Source organism: Corylus avellana, chromosome ca8 (assembly GCF_901000735.1).
Source record: "Corylus avellana chromosome ca8, CavTom2PMs-1.0".
In the NCBI taxonomy this organism is placed as follows: domain Eukaryota; kingdom Viridiplantae; phylum Streptophyta; class Magnoliopsida; order Fagales; family Betulaceae; genus Corylus; species Corylus avellana.
The window spans coordinates 21,214,453-21,230,793 of NC_081548.1; the positions used below are offsets into that span (position 1 = coordinate 21,214,453).

At 37.6% G+C, this 16,341-nt stretch overlaps 2 protein-coding genes across 3 annotated transcripts; one reads left to right on the forward strand and one right to left on the reverse strand.

Annotated features, from left to right (window-relative positions):
• Positions 1-1,482: 1,482 nt before the first annotated feature.
• On the forward strand, positions 1,483-4,531 carry LOC132189595 (probable xyloglucan glycosyltransferase 12). The gene is made up of 5 exons (XM_059604342.1): positions 1,483-2,329; positions 2,443-2,751; positions 2,892-3,182; positions 3,289-3,402; positions 3,510-4,531. The coding sequence occupies exons 1-5, from the start codon at positions 1,505-1,507 to the stop codon at positions 4,137-4,139; spliced, it is 2,169 nt and encodes a 722-aa protein (XP_059460325.1). The 5' UTR covers positions 1,483-1,504; the 3' UTR covers positions 4,140-4,531.
• A 2,182-nt stretch (positions 4,532-6,713) lies between these two features.
• On the reverse strand, positions 6,714-10,553 carry LOC132190506 (transcription factor bHLH74). 2 transcript variants are annotated; one of them, XM_059605517.1, is made up of 8 exons: positions 8,870-10,553; positions 8,363-8,593; positions 8,214-8,279; positions 8,062-8,130; positions 7,469-7,540; positions 7,216-7,359; positions 7,050-7,128; positions 6,714-6,966 (listed from the first exon to the last, which is right to left on the reverse strand). In XM_059605517.1, the coding sequence occupies exons 1-8, from the start codon at positions 9,485-9,487 to the stop codon at positions 6,944-6,946; spliced, it is 1,302 nt and encodes a 433-aa protein (XP_059461500.1). In that variant the 5' UTR covers positions 9,488-10,553; the 3' UTR covers positions 6,714-6,943. The 2 variants fall into 2 exon arrangements, with proteins under 2 accessions (XP_059461500.1, XP_059461498.1); XM_059605515.1 differs by having other exon boundaries at positions 6,714-6,969.
• Positions 10,554-16,341: the final 5,788 nt, after the last annotated feature.

A 16,341-nucleotide genomic window follows, 5' to 3' on the forward strand; every position in this document is an offset into this window, starting at 1 on the left:
GTTTAAAAAAAATTTTTGAGACACCTAGCGCCTTAAAATCCTAATTGTATGCCAAACCGACAGCCTAAAATATAGTCATTTTTTGTTGACTGTGGTGTGTGCTGCACGATCTGTGCTGGCGCGTGGGTGGCAAACTAAAATTCTAAAAAGTTGACAAAGCAAAAACAAATCCGACGTGGAGCTTCCAATTATCGACGCTAAGAGCCTTTACTACGGGGACTTGGTCATATCCAACCCCCTTAAAAGGCCTTTATTAAGTTTTTAACCCTTCCACGAATGGGATAGCCTCATAGCCATGGATTACTCTATGGCCCCCTTCCCACTTTCCACCCCCCTCGTTCAAGAAAATTCTAAAAATAACCCTATTAAATGAAAAATTAAAACACTCGATCACTTTTTTAGCCGCGGCTGGTTGTTAGAATTTTAGATTCGCTCGGCTGTCACCTTCCCTTTCCCTGTGAAATTGATCCTTCTGGACGTGGTGCCTCCGCGTGCGACTTTTTCTCTTTTGTCATGTAAAAGAAGTTTCCTTTTGGAATAAAACATTTGAATTCAATAGTCGAAGACGAAGACCCATAAGGGAATCAAGGACGAGCGAAGCTTACAATTTGAGATTTTTGTGCATTTTGATAGAAATTGCTAGGGCTTACGTTAATTGCTGGCTGTCGTTGGTTTAATTGGAATTAAAAAGTAGTTGGTGGTATAAAAAATAAAAAAGCTGTCTTTGTCGGAAATCTGCTCTTTTTATTGTGATTTTGTACACTTTTATTGATTGCCCTTTTAAATCCCATACCTACGCCAGTGTGTAATCCATGATGAATTTTCTTGCTAAATATGCTCTCTTGTAGTAATAACCCTTGGATTTGAGCAAGAAATCTCTGAGGAATCTGGAAACTGGTAAAAGGAAAAACACCCATTTTTATTTTTTAACCCCAGAACGTGGTTTTGTTTTGTGTTTATATTGTTTTCTTACTTGAATATTCTTTTTTAGTTTTGGAATAAAATACCTAAAGACGTGTTGAGCTGTTACCACATATTTGCTCTGTGTATATCAATCGCTATCACTATCTCTCGCTCTCTCATTTTTCAAGCATAAACGCAGAACATAAACAACCCGCCTCTTCTGCTTCTTCTCTCATGACGTTTAAGGCCCCCATTTGCAAGCTGTAATTGAATGGGAGGTGTTTTGGACTGATTCCCAACCCAGCAAGAGTTATAGATATAGCTCTCTCTCCCTCTTAACACAGTTCTCGTGTAAGTTTTCGCCGAATGTCACCATGTTCTAGAGACGCCTCGCGCGGTCTTCTACTCTCTCGCCCTCCACGCGTCTGCATTTCCTTTCGTTCTCGTTTTCTTTCCCTTCTGTTTCTCTGACAATGAGATCAAAGTCGTAGCCTTTCTCTTCCTGGGTTTGTTTGTTTTTGAGCCTAGGCTTTGAAACCAAGTGGGTGTGGGTGGGGAGGAGGATCTCAAATCGTGAAACCGTGAGATCGGGCTCCCAAGAATGGCGCCGTCGTTCCATTGGTGGGCAAAGGAGAAGCACAAAGGTACGCCCGTGGTGGTGAAGATGGAGAACCCAAATTGGTCAATGGTCGAGCTCGAGGGTCCTTCAGAAGATGACTTTATTATTACCACCACGGACTCACCCAGGTTGGGTCGCCCACGGGACAAGGGCCACCGGGGCGGCAAGAACGCGAGGCAGCTCACTTGGGTCCTCCTCCTCAAGGCCCACCGCGCCGCCGGATGCCTCACCTCCATTGGCACAGCAATGTTCAGCCTCGCCGCCGCGATCCGACGCCGCGTCGCCTCGGGTCGGACCGACTCCGACAATGACAACGACGACAGTCAAAACGACGTCGTCGTCGACGGCGGAAGAGAGAAGGAGAACCCCACCGTGAGGACCAGATTCTACTTTTGTATCAAATTGTTCCTCTGGCTCTCGGTGCTTTTGCTGGGGTTTGAGGTCGTGGCGTACTTCAAGGGTTGGCATATCGGAGCTCCGCATATCCATTTCGACCAGTTGCAGAGTCTCTGGGCAAGGCCATTGGGGGTTAAGGGTGTGTTCGAGTGGATTTATTCTCGGTGGGTTTTGGTTCGGGTGGAGTACCTCGCTCCTCCTCTGCAATTCCTCGCCAATGCGTGTATTGTACTCTTCATGATCCAGAGCGTGGATAGGCTGGTTCTGTGTCTCGGATGTTTATGGATCCGGTTCAAGAAGATCAAACCCGTTCCCAAGCAAGAAGACCCGGTTAAAGATCTGGAATCCGGTGAGAGTAATGGTTACTTCCCTATGGTCCTTGTTCAGATCCCCATGTGCAATGAAAAGGAGGTAAAAACATTCGAAACTGAAATTGAAATCCTCATTGGTGCTAAATTAACATTTATTTAGGTAGCTGCTAAAGATATGTTTTTCTTTTTGGTTCTGGGGTTGGTTGCGTTCAGGTTTATCAGCAATCAATCGCTGCTGTGTGTAATTTGGACTGGCCGAAATCGAAGATTCTGGTTCAAATTCTTGATGATTCGGATGACCCAACTACGCAATTGCTGATCAAAGAGGAGGTCCATAAATGGCAGCAAGAGGGCGCCAACATTTTGTACCGGCATCGGGTGATCAGAGATGGTTACAAGGCTGGTAATCTCAAGTCCGCTATGAATTGTAGCTATGTTAAAGACTATGAATTTGTTGCCATTTTCGATGCCGATTTTCAGCCCAACCCTGATTTCCTCAAACGCACAGTGCCTCATTTTAAGGTACCTACCTTACCTCACCATCATTGCCTTTGTATTAGTTACTATTACAGTATGAATTCGATTATGCATAGTGAATTTTGTTAAAGATTTTCGTTGTTTTCTCAGTAAATTGAATAAAGCCCCTTTTTGTGGCACAACAGGGTAATGAGGAAATAGGATTGGTTCAGGCAAGGTGGTCCTTTGTGAACAAGGATGAGAACTTGTTAACTAGGTTGCAGAACATTAACTTAGCATTCCATTTTGAGGTAGAGCAGCAAGTGAATGGCGTTTTCATCAATTTCTTTGGATTCAATGGGACTGCGGGTGTTTGGAGGATAAAGGCCTTGGAGGATGCTGGTGGGTGGTTGGAGAGGACCACCGTGGAGGACATGGACATTGCCGTCCGTGCTCATCTTAAAGGATGGAAATTCATTTTCCTCAATGACGTCGAGGTACTACTTCCCCTCCCTCAATCACCCATCTTAAGGAATTTGTTTTTGTTTTCAAATAATAGTTCATTTGAAATTGATAGTTAGTTCTGTTTGTGTTCGAATTCAGTGCCAGTGCGAATTACCGGAATCTTATGAAGCTTACAGGAAACAACAGCATAGGTGGCATTCTGGACCTATGCAGTTGTTTAGACTTTGTTTGCCTGATGTCATTAGAGCCAAGGTATATTTAGTTTTAGACAGTTGCTGTGTTAAAGTAGTATTCATTCAATTCTATATGTTTTAACATCATTTGCTGATACACTCTGTGATCAATGTCGGTTGATGCAGATTAGTTTTTGGAAGAAATTCAACATGATATTTCTCTTCTTTCTCCTTCGAAAACTGATACTGCCCTTTTATTCCTTTACCCTTTTCTGCATTATTCTCCCAATGACAATGTTCATACCAGAGGCTGAGCTCCCTGCATGGGTTGTATGTTATATCCCAGCCACCATGTCCTTTCTTAATATCCTCCCAGCCCCAAAATCTTTCCCCTTCATTGTCCCTTACCTTCTTTTTGAGAACACCATGTCGGTGACCAAGTTCAATGCCATGATTTCTGGTCTATTCCAGCTCGGAAGTGCGTATGAGTGGGTTGTGACCAAGAAATCTGGGCGCTCCTCTGAGGGTGATCTTGTCTCCTTGGTTGAGAAGGAGCCGAAATACCAACGGGGGGTCTCAGTGCCCAATCTGGAAGAGATGAAGGAGGAAATTCGACAGCAAGAGAAGGCCTCACGGAAGAAGAAGAAGAAGCATAACAGGATATATACAAAGGAGCTAGCTTTGGCTTTCCTTCTTCTAACAGCTTCAGCTAGGAGTCTCCTGTCGGCTCAGGGAATCCATTTCTATTTCTTGCTGTTTCAGGGGATATCATTCCTGCTGGTTGGTTTGGATCTCATTGGCGAACAGGTTGAGTGAACCCCCAAAAAAAAGAGGGGACTTTGAAGGGATACATGGATGATACAAGTACAGGCAACATGGGTGGTTACTATCTGAGTACCACAATGAGAGAAAACAGCTATGGGGAGATTGTAGATGGCTGAGAGTGCTTCCTTTCTTGCAGCATGTCCTCCACCTCTAGATCCCCAATCAGATTTCCACCCAATACAAGAAAAAAACTATGTTATATGGACAGAATAGCGACTTTCATGTTGGAGAGACAGATGCATTAGGGAATGGTGAACCTCTTCAATATATGTAAGGTTTTGATTCTTCTGTTTTGTAATTTTCTTTTGTTTTGATTCTTTTGTTTTTGGGTCGATTCTTTTGTATGAAAAATTGTCGTTCAAATATCAAACAGAGATTTTAGAGTAAGATTAGCAGAGCACCCCACTTGGTGCTTTTTTCTTGTCAATCACCTGAGAATGTTGTTAGATTTTGTTGATTTCCAGTAGCAGAAAGTAGACTGAAGGTAAGATCAATCCTCATCTGATGTTGGTGAATGAAAATTGTTAGTCTCTTCTCACATTAATCTGAATTACTGTCCAAAAGAACAAAACAAATCAAAAACCAAATTGCACTTGAATGTTAAGAACTGCAGTGGTAAGAAACCAATTATCTTGTTTTAAATTGAGTTGTTCTTGTCCTCTGAGGAGAATGTTCAATCAAGAAAAATGTCACTCAAAATCTTTTTCAGTACCATGTTATTTGAAATTCAGGTGGCATTTCAAAACAGTTGATTGATATATATATATATATGGAGCTAATATTTCAAATCTGAAGGAAAAGATTGCTCAGAAATCAGATCTTTTACATAAGAGTTTGTCCGATTTGAGGAGTGTGGTCCATTGAAGAATTGGCTGAACCCAACTTATCGGTTGGATGCAGCTGGACCACTGTTTAGTATGGTCCCTTCAACCCCCACTTTCCCCGACCATGTTCAAAGGTTTCCCATTTCTTTCAATTTTTGTTTCTTCAAGAAAATCACTGTTTGTTGAAAACTTGAAAATTCCTATTTACTGTACTCTTCGTCTCTTCTCTCATCTCATTTTATTCGGTTGACTGATATCTGTTTCTTTTTTTCTTTTTTTTGTTCTTTTGTTTTCTTTCTCAAAACATATAAATACTATCAAAAAAACATAAACACGAAACCTTGATTTAACGTAAGAGTATTGTTTTAAACTAACCAAAAAAAAAAGGAACTTGGTAGGGTTATCCATTATTAGTCAATTCCATGCTTTTGGTGAGATATGCTGAAGGACATTGACCTTGAGAATGCTTTTACAGTTCTCTAATGAAGACTTTGATTTCAAAACGCGGTAGTTTTAGGTTCAAGCTTGTTCAAAAGGTGCTTTAATTATTTGGTGGGTCTAGCACGTCTATAAATTGATGGGGGGTGTGTGTGACAGTGAGATGGGAGTAGGAGTGGAGCTACATCAAGACGGCAGGTCGTACTGTGTTGCAGGCCGGGCCCCATTTATGTATGTCATCCACAATTCAAATCATTTTAATTTCGGTCCAGCTGACCCTCCATGCCGACTGCCTTTTGATAATAATAATAATAATAATAATATCATTTTATTTGGTCTTAACTCTTCCCTTTATCAAATATTTATGATTAACTGATTAAGTAATCTTGTATTTATTCTTTGTTCATACTTAGCAGATTACGACGTTTAACTTGTCGACTAGGCATTGAATATGGGCAGAATTGTATAATTCCCCTTTTTGTAGTTCTTACTTGTAGATACACCATTTTTTTTTTTCCCATAAAAAGAGAAAATACATGTAGTCCTCTCAAATTTATCATTATTTTGATACTTCAATCGTAACTTTAAAAAGTGACACCACTTGACCTCTCCAAACCAGTTTAGCTTTTCATATTAAAATGGACAGAAAAATGCTGCACGTTTTTATTTGAACAACCAAAATTATCTTTAAATTTTATTTGAAAAAAATAAAAAATTTGAAGGGCGGATAAATCACCCTTTAGTCACAACTACCTTAAAAACAGTCCAATAGTCATGACTCATGAGAGTGCGGAACCACCCCCACAGTCAGTGCCCAATTGGTTGTGAAGTGGTTTGACCACCTCCCAACTAGTAAGGGAGTAGTCAAACCACCCCTCAGTCAGAGGGGAAATGGTTCGGCCACTCCATTTTCGTATGCTATTCTTAACGAGAAGAGCTTTGTATTAACAGGTATCAATAGTTGAAATTCCTCTCTAATTGCTTTGCTATACCCACTTAGTGATTCTTGTTAAAATCCACTTCTAGGGTGATAAGAAAATTTCTTCTTCACTTCCCTCGAAAAGCTGAAACCACATTTGTGGAAAAACTAAAGGTTGGTTGGAGTCAACACAACATACCCATGATTTATATCGTGAAAGGTTTTACATGAAAAGAATTAAAAACAACCTCTTGTCTGATCTATGCTCTTACCCTGGCCTGACGTACTCTACAAGGAAACTTTTCATCCACAGTTTCCCCAAAAATCTCAACAACTTTCACACATAAATCATTCTAATCTATAGAACAATTGAAAACAATAATCTTCACCAATCAAGAACTCACTTTTTTTTTTGTCTGAATTTACATGGGTTTCTAATTCTAACAGGGTCATCTTCTTCTGCTAAAAATTAGAAGAACAAACAGTCAGGAAATGACAGCCTATACAACTGATTTCTTTCCCCTTTTTGTAATTTGGTTAAATGTGCAGTCAACTTGAAATATTTTTGTATTCTTTGTTAGGAGGAAACCAACACTTCTTATCTCTTCCAAACATCAAAGCTCCGGTTTCAAGTGCCCTGCTGAACATCATACTATGCCAAGGTTAGAAGAATGTGGAACAACTACCGCCACTGTTCTCAAACAAACTTCTGCAAATTACCATTTGGTCCCAAATTGTCAACAGGACAAGAATCGAAACCCATTTGGAAAAGATTATGGAGCTCATTGTCCAACATAGTCTGCATGTATACAAAGATATGCCTTATATTAATGTTTACAGCAAGGAAAAGGGTGATTTGCATGATTTGAAGAAACTAAACTTTTACCTGAGGCAACGAAGGAAATTTTGGAGTGGCAGCAGGAATGCTTGGTAAGCTCCCCTGGAAAATTCCATGTGGGTAACGGTGAGTGGAGCTCATTCCAGGACCAAATCCGAGAATAGCTCCAGTGCCGGCCCGTGAATGAATTATCTGTACAGGAGGCATTCAAAGATCAAGTTACTTTCATTCATTCAACAGTTATAATTGTAAAACAGATTGTATTGTTGATCGAGTTCAGCAATATGATGATCAAACTTACATCTTTCGACAGAATCTGCTCCATATCAATGTTCAGTTCTGGATTGACAGTGGCAAGTTTCATTGACAGAAACTGCGACATGAAAGCAAGCACATCTTTAGCGAGTATTAGAACACTTAAGAGCCAAACCATTATAGTTGTGAAATTGATTTATGGAAAATTCTCAATGAGAACATGCTGTAATTTTGAACGACTTTCAAAAAGAGAAAAGAAAGAGATATAGTGCAACCAAATAGTTGAAATCCTGTAGCTTCCTGTGCATTTCCTCAGAGCACTTTGTTTTGAAAAAAATAGATCTTAGTCGCTAAAAGTATAGAAGATCATCATCTGGTATTGAATGAGGAATATAACCAATAATAAGAATCTTATAGAAATAAATATGGCCTTTCTTTTTCCCTTATTAGTTCAAACACCGATTACAGCTTGAGCTCAATGGAAGTTCACAATTTTGTATATGTTAAGCTATGCTCTCATCAGTCTAATGCAGTCCAAGACTGTCACAAAGGGGCTATAAGCTCTCAATTCCCATTTAGAAACCTTATGAAACGAAAGAAATGAATAATTCCTAATCTTAGAGTTGCAAAATAGCATACCTCAACTTGCTGTTGCAGCGACTGCACATAGTTGATAATCTCATCAAGCATCACCGCCTTCCCAGTAATCTAAAACAGTACAGTGCATCAAATTAATCAATACAAGAAATAAAGATAAGAGATCACTCAAAAGCTTGGCTTTCTCCAATTACCTTATTGCATCCGGGAACAAGTTCTTGAAGCAATCTCATTCTCTCACTAATCTTTTCTCTTCTCACCTGCAAGCAGAAAGTTCTATCCTTTCAAGCTAATAACATAGCAAGGACTTTTCAAAAGTAAGATACATGGTCGAAAGAAGTACCCTTTCTGCAAGGCTATGACTGTTTGTGGCCTGTCCCCTTCGGGCTCTTACATGAATGTAATTGTCTTTAGAACCATCTCCACTGGAAGTATCTTTAGCTTGTTTACTGGTTTGTTTACCACGCAAATTCGAACCTGTGTTTTGTTCAATTTTTGGTTTCTTCTCGTCCGGTTCTTTTAGAACGTCGGAGCTCTCCCCAGAAAGATCCTTCTGTACCTCCCCTTCGGCATTCTACCAGGGATAACAAAGCAATTTGATATTAAAAGGATAAACACAATCTGAATGTTTGTAACTCTCTCTTGTTGAACTGCAAGATTACATAATCTTCCTTATTGCTATATGTCTATCTTATCAGCTATACATTTGATTTTGAATTACTTGTTTCATCATCTTCACTTCGTTTATCTTGAGCGTGTGATCTGATATAGTCTTAATAGATATTGAGGCACTAAAACATATCAAATTGAAACAAAATCTTCAAGATCCTAAAAGTATAACCCAAGTTACCTGATGTGGGCTGAATGGTGAATTGTTGGAATCAGGCGCTCGTTTCCTTCTTTTTGCAGTCGGCGAAGATCCTATAGCACCCTCTCCTGAAATTTGGTGATCATCCTGAGACTGTGCAGTATTTGTTGAAGTCTTTCCAGTGCCACCACCAGCCTTGTTTGAGGCATAATTCTGAGGACATCCAGAATTAGCAATCTGGCTACAGTCGGGAAGGCCAAAGGAATTAACCATTTCTGAGAAGCTCCCACTTCCAAAGCATGGAAGCTTTGGCACTGGTTCAATAAGGGTGGAACTGGAGGGGTACTGAACAAGGTGGAAGGAGCTACTAACTCCCTGATTTTCCATTACAACAGGGTAAGGAGGATTGGAAAATTCACTGTGAGAAACCATGGAAGAAGCTCCAAAATTCTCACTGTGGCTCAATGAAACAAGTGGATCCCAACCAGAACTAAAGAAAGGATCAGCTCCATTTGAAGGTTTATACATGGAGACAGAGCTCATAGCCATGCCTGAGACCTTTTCAGGCAGTGGGTTTGTGCTCATCCCTGAAGATGGACAATGCAGGACGCCATCACTTCCATGTTGAAACCCCACATCCTCATTTTCATGACCATCCATCTTCTAAATTCAAAAGCTAGACCACAAGAACTATGAAACTTATATACCAAGGAAATGAACCCCAACCAAACAAACAGTTGCTTCAGATAAGGACTAAAAATAGATATGAAACAGAAGAAACTACAAAACTAAAGGTAAAGTGAGTTTGACTAAAATTGACTGGTGATATCTTGCAGGACTCAACAAGGAACAAGTAACCTTGGCAGCTTTATAGACCACAGAGGGTGTAAAGTAAAAGAAGCCTGTTATTGCAGCATCCGATAGGCACAAAGAAAAAGGACAAATCCAAATCTATCAGGCATAAAATCTACACGGCACCAGCAAATCGCCTCTTCCTTTCGAAAACCCTAGGGATCAAGCTTACTCCAATGCTTGGAAAAATATAAAGGGAAATGCTTCGCACAGACAGGAAAGTGAACCTTTCAGAGTATAAAGTACGCAAAAACAATGGCATCGGCTAATTAACAGCTCACGAGAGTAGCGAAAAGAAAGCAGATTCCCTTTTCCTCTTTTGTTTAGGGAATTGGGAGAAGTGAATTTTCATGTACTCCACTCAACAAACAAATAATGTGATAGATTTAAGCAAGCTTGGATCTTTTCAAGCAGGAGTTGATTGAGAAGGATCACGTCAAGCTTGAAGCAATGAATATAGAATGAAGTACTGTCTAGTGAAGTCCTAACCAAGAAAAACCAGTTGTTCAAGTTTTGAATCAATCAAAGGACCAAGAACCAAGAAATGCGTGTTACAGAAACCCTTTTGAGATATTCTCAGATGGGTACCTAAAGAAGAACAAAATGCATCAAATTTCAACTTGAATTGTGCAAGAACTTGAAATGTGGCAGCGTTTCAGCACAGTACCCTGAATTGGGTATTTGATCGTACCTTCAAGAGCATCAAATGCTCGCTCAAATTTGACAACAAACAATCAAATTCACCAATTGCCTACTTGCATAAACGGCAAAGGAAGCATCAAATTCCAACTTTTATAGATCATAGACAATGTAGTGAGCTATTAGGCTAGAGAGAGAGAGAGAAAGAAAGAGAGGCTTTTTTTTACCTGCCCAAGCTAACAGGTGACATGTAAGATTTTAAAAGAGAAACTACTGCCAACTGCTCTCAGTTGTTTGTTACAGAATTATTACAGAACCTAATCACTTGTCCTTCCAACACTTTACTCTTGTAAGTTCTCTCTCTCTTTTCTTTTCTTGGCTTATAATATAGTATTATATTATATTACATGGCTTTTAATTTCTTTAAGTTTTTATATGTCCCTCCCAGTCCCAGAGGGGGATTGGAGTCTTTGCAAAGGTACTTCTCTTCAAGCCCAAGCTTTGCTTGCTTGCTTCTTTGACATGGTACTTTGTTTTTTTATTTATTTTTTATTTTTTTACTGACACACTTGCCAACTATTCCAACAGACCTCTCTTTGCTGTTACACACTCATTTTTCTCAGTGCCACCCAACCCCTTTCATTTCTATTGAGAATATGCATTGTGCACCTAACCTCTATCCTCCTCCATGGACGCCACTATGTAAATCGTACGTTTATCCCCAAAAAAAAATTAAACCTAAAACAGAGTAAATGTAATTATTCAATTTAATATTTTAACACTTTCCCCTTAAACGTGTGTTTAAATTCTTTATCAACAATACGTGGGATATTTGCCAGAAATAAGATAAATGGCAAATGCAATATTTAATAGTAATTTTAAAAGACATCATATTTGAAAAAACTTTTAATCTCGATAAGAATAGTTGAATTTAATCATTTAATTAATATTATAATATTCTTATTTATGTGTCGAGTTAAACTTAAGGTAAAATAGGTGAAATATTTAACTAAAATTGAGTAAATTGTTGAATATTATATTAAATCATCCTCAAGCGATAGCTTAATTAGGTCGAGATTGCAAATCATGAAGCGGAATTCACTAATTCAATTTTCATTAATATAATAATAATAATAATAATATATTAAATCATTACTTATTTAAATAAGTAGGTCCTACAATCCCAAATAGGCTTTATTTATATATATATTTTTTAAGGTCCCAAATAGGCTATTAGTAACAAAGGATCATAATCAAACTCAATTGGGGGTCACGGGATCTTTCTTCTAGAGCATTGAAACAACAGCAATAGATTACCCATCCAATCCAAAACATACCTACTGTCTCAAATGTGATGGTTTCACGTTGATGGGCTATCAGAACAAAGTGTATGGCTATGATTAGACAACTGAGAGTGGATACTGTAGGGGTGTAGCGCAGAGTATGATTGACCCTCAAATTTAAATATGAAAAATATATAATGTGCCAGCAATCTTTTTTCTTTTACTTTAGGGGGAGGGCTTTGGGTCTGAGGAACATAAGGAATAATGGAATCTAATCATCAAAATTTTACCTTCTTGTCATTGTACGATTGCCAGCTGTATATGTGCCTTGCCTGTTCAAACCCTCAAGCCTACCTAAACCGGTCAAACCGAATTATCTGGTCAACCCCTAGTCCGGTTGTGATCTTGCTGGAAATTTCAAATTATTCCGAAATTAACGCCTAATTTGCTCCCAACCCCAACATAATAGAAATCACTGCTCCTACGGCCATTTACTCTATATATATATATATATATATATATATATTCCTAGACTTTTTTTTTTCGAGATTTGTGAAATTACTCTTTCTTTGTTTTATAATAGCTACTAATCTTTTAAAAACTTTTTTTTTTTAAAAAAAAAAAACATTATTACGGAAATCAAAACGGTTTATGGGTGGAGCTCAATCTTCAGGTTTAGAGTCTGGAGTGTTTTGAGAGTGATTAATATATAATTTTTTTAAAAAATAAAAATAAAAATGTTAGTATAGTAATCACACGTTGTTTGCTAGAAAGAAGATATGCAAGGAAGATGAAAGGTTAGAGAGGTTTTCCCGGACTAGATCCAACGATGCTCAAGTCAATTAGAGGGAATGGAGAGGAAATTATTGCGGAGTCTGTAATGCAAAATTAGGCGTACTTGAACGGGTGTCGTCTCTTTCCTTTTATAGGTTGTTGTCTCACGTTATTTCTCTTAGGGGTTTTAGGGACTCTTGCCAATAATTTGTCATCGACGTGGAGATTCGGACTCCCTCCCTAAATCAGTTGTAAGGAACGTATGGTGAGGTTAAGTAGTTAGCTTAGGAGGCGGAGTGTAGGTTGTTGTCTCATGTTATTTCTTTTAGGGGTTTTAGGGACTCCCGCCAATAATTTGTTATCGATGTGGAAACTCGGACTTCCTCCCTAAATCAGTTGTAAGGGATGTATGGTGAGGTCAAGTAATTAGCTTGGCGGGCGAAGTGATGAATCGGCTGTTGGACATTATTTCTTAGAGTCTATTTCGGATCGAGTATATATATATATATAAGCATTAAATAACTATTTTTAAAAGTAATCTAATTTGAAGGATTCACCCAAAAACGGAGTTTGGGACAATTTTAGAGTAGGGAAAAATGTCTAACAATGTTGCTTTTTTTAAAAAAAAAATGGTTAAAAAAAAAAAAAGAAAGAAAATTATATATCAAATGGACCTATTTTTGCTTGGCATAACTATTTTATATACTAAAAACATTTTTTTAAGCTCTTAATGCAATTTCAAACAAGTTTTAAGTAAGATTTCACTCGGATCCTTATTGACTACTTGGGCTGTTGGCAGTTGAGCCTCTTAGACTCATCGAGGGATGACCACCGAACGCACGCCGGTAAATAGACTCTTTAATAGTCCTCATATTTCTTCGAATTGATAGAGAGGTTTTGTTTTGTTTATTTTTTTATTTTTGTAGTTTATTGGATATTTGTTCATTAAATTTTTGTCTCTGATTATGCGGGTAGCTAGCTAGACCCTAAAATTTAATTGAAAAAAAAAATATAAAATACATATAATAATTTCCTATAGCCTCCAAAAACTCCCCAAAAAATAAACTAATAATGCACATTGAAATGATTTTTGATTTGTTTGATGTAGAAGGGACCCACATGAACCCCTTCATAGTCAAGAAGAATCTTTAGATGTGATGATTGAGATGGTACACCTACCATATCAATGTGGGTACTCCGCCCAAATCATTCAGTTCGGTACATTCCACAGCGGAGGCTACACCAACCAATTGTTTTCCGGTAACTGCGAAGCACAAATGCAATTGCTTCTTGGATAATGATACATGGAAAATTAATTGTTTGAATCGTTAATAATTTGAGTTTGGTAGCGTAAAAAACTCTATAAAAAATTTGTCTGATTGTGTATATAGTCGGACAATCTAAAAGTTATTTGAAGAAGTACATCTCATATAGGATTTATAACGTTATATGCATTAATTGATAGCAATTCGAACGAGTAATTGGTCGAAATCCCAATCCGTGCTTGTTCACATCATGATGTCCGGGGTACGAGGATATGGGTTGAAATTTTAAGTTATATTTTCTCTTTAGAATTAATGTTGTTCCACGCACAAGACAATGTTAGATTGTTGGAGGAGAAATGACTAGGTTATAGGGGGTTTTCGTTTAATATTGAACATTTTTTTTTATTTTCAAATTTCTGAAGAAAAAACAAATAATTACCACCGACACCATGTCATGGACTTTTCTTATTTATTTATTTATTTTTATTTCTACGTCTGTCAAAGGTTTTCATTTATCACAATTTTGCAAGGACAATGTTGGAAAAAACAGGCTCGATGCGTGACAACCTATTCCACCTAATGGTCATCCACGCTGACCAAATCCCGGAATTTCTTTGATTCCCCCTTCTTTTAAAAAATGGTTCAAATTACCTCCAAAATAGAAACCCTCCCAATCTAGGATTTTATCATCATCCAATCACTAAATCTTCAATTATTCATGTTGGTTCATATTCTTCCACCAAAATAATTTATAAAACTGTCACGTGCTGTTTAACATGTAAGAGATGTTCAAAATATAATAAAGTAGCCTTCCAAACTACCAATCATTTACGATTTAGTACATGAAGTGGCCGGCGAGTCACCCCATAAACCACACCTTCTAATTTTTTTTAAAAAATTAATAATTATTATTATTTAGGGTTTGCCAAACGACGTCGTTTTGGAGACTTTTTAAATTGATTTTTTTTCTTCCTAAAATGGTATTTTAGTAACTTAACCTTGCCAAAACGACGTCGTATTGAATTTTTCATTCTATTTGACGGTGATGACTAATAGAGTGGCCGAATTGCAACTGATTAATAGTTTAAGAGGCTACTTTATTACATTTTGAACATTTGAAGGCTAAATCATAAATAGCTGATAGTTTGAAGAGCTTTTTATATTTTTTCCTAGTTTTTATTACAATTTTCAACGAGAATATGACACAAAAATTATAAAAAATAATATATTATTCAAATTTTCTTCCCAAAAATTGATTATCATATAATGTCTAATCGTCTTATGAGAATTAATGTGATGGCAAAATGACAGTTGACCCAAAAAGATAGAGAGGTTGTATTTGTATTTGTGGGTACTGTCCCGGTTAGACCCGTGCAAATATGTGACATGTGTTAAAATCAGGAAGAGAGTGTAATAGAAATAGTTTAAGGAGGAGAGGGAAAAGAGGGCCCTTGATCACGCGTGCAGCGTGGGCCTAATCCTGTGGTCCTGCATGCCTAAAAATCGTAATTAGCAATGATGGGATGATACCTAAGAGAAGAATCTCATAAGATTATGGCTGATGAGATTTTTCCCAACCCCCAATTTTAGTGCATAATGTCACTTAGTCCTTTTCTTGGATTATTTTATTCACTTTAACCCTTTGCTTTACAAAGTTGACAGCCCATGCTTGATGCTCACTTATACGCTCTTTTTGGCCACGAACATTTATACTTTTAATGAAACTTTTCTTTCTTTACAAAAAGATGCCAACCCCCCCTTTTCCTAATTATTATTAATATTCATAGTAATCGCTACAAGTCACTCTAATATGATATATAACATTTCTCTACAAATAAATTATGATTAATTTTTACTGCTACATAGTCAAATTATATGACATTTAACGGGAAAAAGTTATCAAATCACTCTAATATAGTATATAGCATTTTTCTACGAATAATTATGATTGATTTTTACTGCTACATAGTCAAATATTATATGACATTTAACGGGAAAAGGTTATCGAATGAAAAACCGCTCTTTCTTTGCTCATTATTTAAAGCTCGCTCTAGTACTTGAAGAGGAAAACCAAAAACACCCACGTCTCTTTTATTTATTAAATGAACCATTAAAGAAAGAAGATGATTAGAACAATTGAGCCCATAATGGAAATTAACATGATGGAATATAAAATGAGATAGAAAAGAATCCCAAACCCCCATATCCTCCAATGAAAGAGATGGAAGCATGCGCAGAGCAAAGTCATCACCGTCCCAGTCTTTTATTTTTTTAAAAAAACTAAAGCACAGAAAGGCTGCTGTTAATTACTTAATGAAGCAGCTGAAAACCATGATGATGATGCAACTCTCATCAAACCCATGACGGCTTAGAGAAAATCATCATTCTAAACCCAACAATATCTTCTCTGTATTTTCAACATAATCATTAAGGGATCGACTCCTAAGAAAAAGGTGGCTTCTGAAACTACAAGAACCCAACAAATATCTTCGTATTTTCAACATAATGATTTGTTTACAAACTGAATATAAACCCCAGACAGAGATCTTTTCATCTCTCCGAGATATAAAGGCCTGGCAAGATGAGGAAAAAAAAAAAACATTTCTACTCATTTCTGATCCTCATGTTGCCCACATCTCATGTGATGGAAGAACCTCTTTGCATGATAGTGAGGAATATATCCTCCGGCCTGCCTCCACAA